The sequence below is a fragment of the Tupaia chinensis genome, unplaced genomic scaffold (genome assembly GCF_000334495.1).
Source record: "Tupaia chinensis unplaced genomic scaffold, TupChi_1.0 Scaffold000320_1, whole genome shotgun sequence".
Lineage (NCBI taxonomy): Eukaryota > Metazoa > Chordata > Mammalia > Scandentia > Tupaiidae > Tupaia > Tupaia belangeri.
The window spans coordinates 2,596,525-2,600,211 of NW_006159813.1; the positions used below are offsets into that span (position 1 = coordinate 2,596,525).

General features: G+C 44.2%; 1 protein-coding gene across 4 annotated transcripts in view; it reads left to right on the forward strand.

Moving 5' to 3' along the window:
* CIT (citron rho-interacting serine/threonine kinase) overlaps positions 1 to 3,687 on the forward strand; it is a 205,091-nt gene that overhangs the window by 20,523 nt on the left and 180,881 nt on the right. For all 4 annotated transcript variants that reach the window (XM_006151544.3, XM_027773085.1, XM_027773086.1 and 1 more), the window contains exon 5: positions 1,110 to 1,211. In XM_006151544.3, coding sequence (XP_006151606.1) covers positions 1,110 to 1,211 — 102 coding nt within the window. The remainder of the gene's footprint in view (positions 1 to 1,109; positions 1,212 to 3,687) is intronic.

Here is a 3,687-nt window from a genome sequence, read left to right on the forward strand (position 1 = left end):
GTAGGGCGCGTGCGCTCGCCAGACAGACAGAGAGAGACATAGAGACAGAAAGCGAGAAATCACCCCCCAGGGGGGATGGTCACGCCGCAATCCCTTCTCCTCCATTCTCCTCTCGGGATCCTGGGCACGCACGCACACGCGCCCGGCGTGAGTTTTAAGCCACCGGGTCCAGGACACGAACCGCGGTCGACTACGTGGGAGTCCAGCGACATAGCCATTACGCTAACTGCTGGTTCCCAATACTGTCATTATTTTTATACTCAAATCGTCTCCAGATTAGTCAACGAGAACCTCTTCAGGTGGGCTTTTGTACCCACTTGACATATCCTTATTATTCTTTGAGTACTTTCTTGTTCTTTTTTGGAGGAGAGGTTTTTGCTATAGGGCGCGTGTGCTCACCAGAAAAACAGGGAGAGACAGACAGAAAACAAGAAATTACCCCCCCCCAGGGGGGATGGCCATTATGCTAACTGCTGGTCCCCCTTTGCCTTTTTTTTTGAAGGGGGTGGGTAGAGGTTTTTGCCTTAGGGTGCCTGAGCTCACTGGAGAGAGAGAGAGACAGTGAGAGAGAAAGTGAGAAATCACCCCCAGGGGAGATGGCCACACCACAATCCCTTCTCCTCTGGTCTTCTCCCAGGATCTTGAGTATGCAGACACATGCACCCAGCATGAGTTTCAAGCCACCGAGTCCAGGACTTGAACTACAGTCGAACATGTGGGAGTCCAGAGATGTAACCGCTATACCATCTTCTGGCCTCAACTCTATCTCAACTTCTATCTCTTTCTCTATCTTTCTGGTGAGCGCACATGCCCTATAGCAAAAAAAACAAAAAACAAAAACCCTCCTCCCCAAAAAGAAAAGGGCAAAGAGTTGATGTTACATAACAATGCTAAATAAATAATTGGACAGTTAATGTGTAGATCTGCCAAAATTGGGAGCTAAAGTACATGAATGAGATTTGTGGAATGCCAAGGTAAGTGGTGAAGCTAGAAATATTTAAACTAGAACGATTAATTTAGGCTTAAAGACAGATGAAAGAGCGCCCCTCCCCCACCCCCTTTAGTTCTGTATGTTATTGTTGTCTGAAGGGTTTCATTTTTCCCCATAGGTTTCATTTTTTGAGGAAGAACGGAACATACTCTCTCGGAGCACAAGCCCTTGGATCCCCCAATTACAGTATGCCTTTCAGGACAAAAATAACCTTTATCTGGTGAGTCCACACAGCCGTCTCTCCGGAACTATTAGCGCTCTGATACTCAGACGTCACAGTTGTAGGACCGGACGTGGTTTTCGCCTGTGCAGTCCTTGACACCTCTTGTTCATTCAGTTGCTTTCCCAGCTTTCAGTCGTGTCCTTGTTCTCCTGCTTCTGAAGATGAGTTCAATTAGAAACAGCCTCATTGACTGTTGGGTGTTGGAGCTCTGAGTCAAAGGATAATGCAGAGTCATTTATTTGGGAATAGTCCGTTGTTACCTTTAATAGCATCTTGCTTGAATTTTAGAAAACCAAGACAGTAATGCTTGGTGGTCGTATGAAAACGCACACACTCTCGACATGCCTGAAGTAGAAGGGAAAATTCTCTCCTTTCTTTTCTTTTCTTTTTTTTTTTTTTAAATTAATTTATTTAATTTGTTATAAAAGTTTTTCTAATTTGATGAGAGAAGGGGGGAGAGAGAGAGAGAGAGAGGAAAGTGAGCGAGCAAGCGATCATGTCCGAGACTTGAACCATGGTCTGCCATGTGGGAGTCCAGCACCTTAACCACCACACCACCTGCCAACCCTCTCCCCTCTTTTCTAATCCCTCACCCTAGGGAGACAAATGTTAGTGGTTATGTATGTTATTTCTGACCTTAACAATGTCCTGTGGGGAGAAATATTGCTGCTGGGTCGTCGGGAAAGTCATGACACTTTTTTGCCCAGAAAAACACGTCATGATTTCCCTGATGATCTAATATGTACTCATTTATGTATGGTGGTTTGTTTTATAAAAATGGTATATTATTCTCTACATGGCTCTTCAGCTTGCCTTTTCAAGAAAGCTTATTTATTTCTTCCATGAGAAAGAGAGTCAGGGACAGATACTTCTATCAGGGTCCTCATGCCGCAATCCACCACGAGCCTCAGCTGGCCCAGATCGTGGGTGTGTCCAAGGAGGTCCCAGGACATGAACTTAGGACTTTTCCCATGTGAGTCCAGTTCCACTACCACTGTGCCACCACCTGGCTTTCTGCTTGCTTTTTGCGTTTATCCCAGACCTCCTTCCATGTCAGTACATACAAGTCTGCTTCTTTCTCTTGAGCAGTGGTAGAATTTTTTTTTTTAAATTCTTTATTGCATAATCTTTTCATGACACCATCAAGAGTAACAGAAAACATTATTCCCAGTTCCTAAGCCACATCCTGAAAAATACATATTCGTGTTTATATATTTATATCCATATCCCCACCCCATAATCCCACCACCTATTGTAGGTCCTTTGCTTAAAGCAGGAAGCTATTCTTTTAGGGAAGAAAATGTATGTGGAAACCAAATGAAAGAACGGTTAGAGTAACTGGGAATAGCTGGGTCGTGGGCAGGAGGTTAAGCCTGGCCTAGGCAGGAGGCATCACTGGGTCCATCTGAGCTGAGCAGTGGTGTAATTTTCTCTCATGTGCATGTAGTGCACGAATGCTAAAAACTCATTTGAGAGCATTAGGGCTCCACCCTCTTAATTTTGAGTCCTAAATTAGTTTCCTAGAAACACTTTTGGTTCCTGACACATTCCTTAATGTAAGATTATCTATTACCTTGAATGGAGATAAACTTTTTCAAAGACTTAAGAGAGAAGGCTGAGTGAATACTTGCTAGCCATCCTGAACTTCCACTGGGCATTTTTTTTTTTTTTTGAGTCTTTACTGTCTTCATTTCTGAACTGAGGATAGACAGTGTATTTGCTTTGATTTCATATTAGTTGAGACCCCAGTGAATGCCTATGGATAAGTTCCCCTGGCCCTACCCAGCCCTTCTGAGTGGGAACCTCCTCATATGAATGCCTTGGGAGACCAGCCTTGGGCTGACCACATGCTCCTTCAGAACCAGCACCATATTTGGTGTGTTTATGGCCCGAAACTTCCTTTCCTTACATATCACCCTAGAAGCTTTCCTTCCTTGAAATCCTTGAAAGGATTTCACAGATGACCTTGGTGTGTCCCTAGGGCCCCTGAGGTTCTGGGGCATTTGTTGCCTGTACAGCATTTGCCTTGTGCTCGCTGTATCTTGTGGAGCCTCTCGTGTTCAGATGTACTAACAGGCAGCCTTCTTCATTAGCCTTCAGCAGAGAAGTTCCCTTGAAACAGCAGGGTTTTTGTTTGTTTTGTTTCATTTCTTGTTTGTTATTGTTGTTTTGGATGTTTTAATTAGAGCTCTGCAAGAGATTTTAGAACACCAGCTTGTGAGAATAAGCTTCATTTTCAAGGCAACACAAAACAGGCAGTTCTGGAGTTAGGAAAGACTCTGATGTTGGGGCAAAAGCTGGCTGTAGTTTTCTGGTCTGCCTTGAACTGCTTCATGAGCTCATATGTCTCTTCCTCTGGGTTGAAGAGATCACATTTTTTTTTTTTTTTTTTTTGGAGAGGGTTTTGCTATAGGGCACACATGTGTTCACCAGAGACAGAAAGAGAGAAATACCCCCCCCGGGGGTTGGTCAC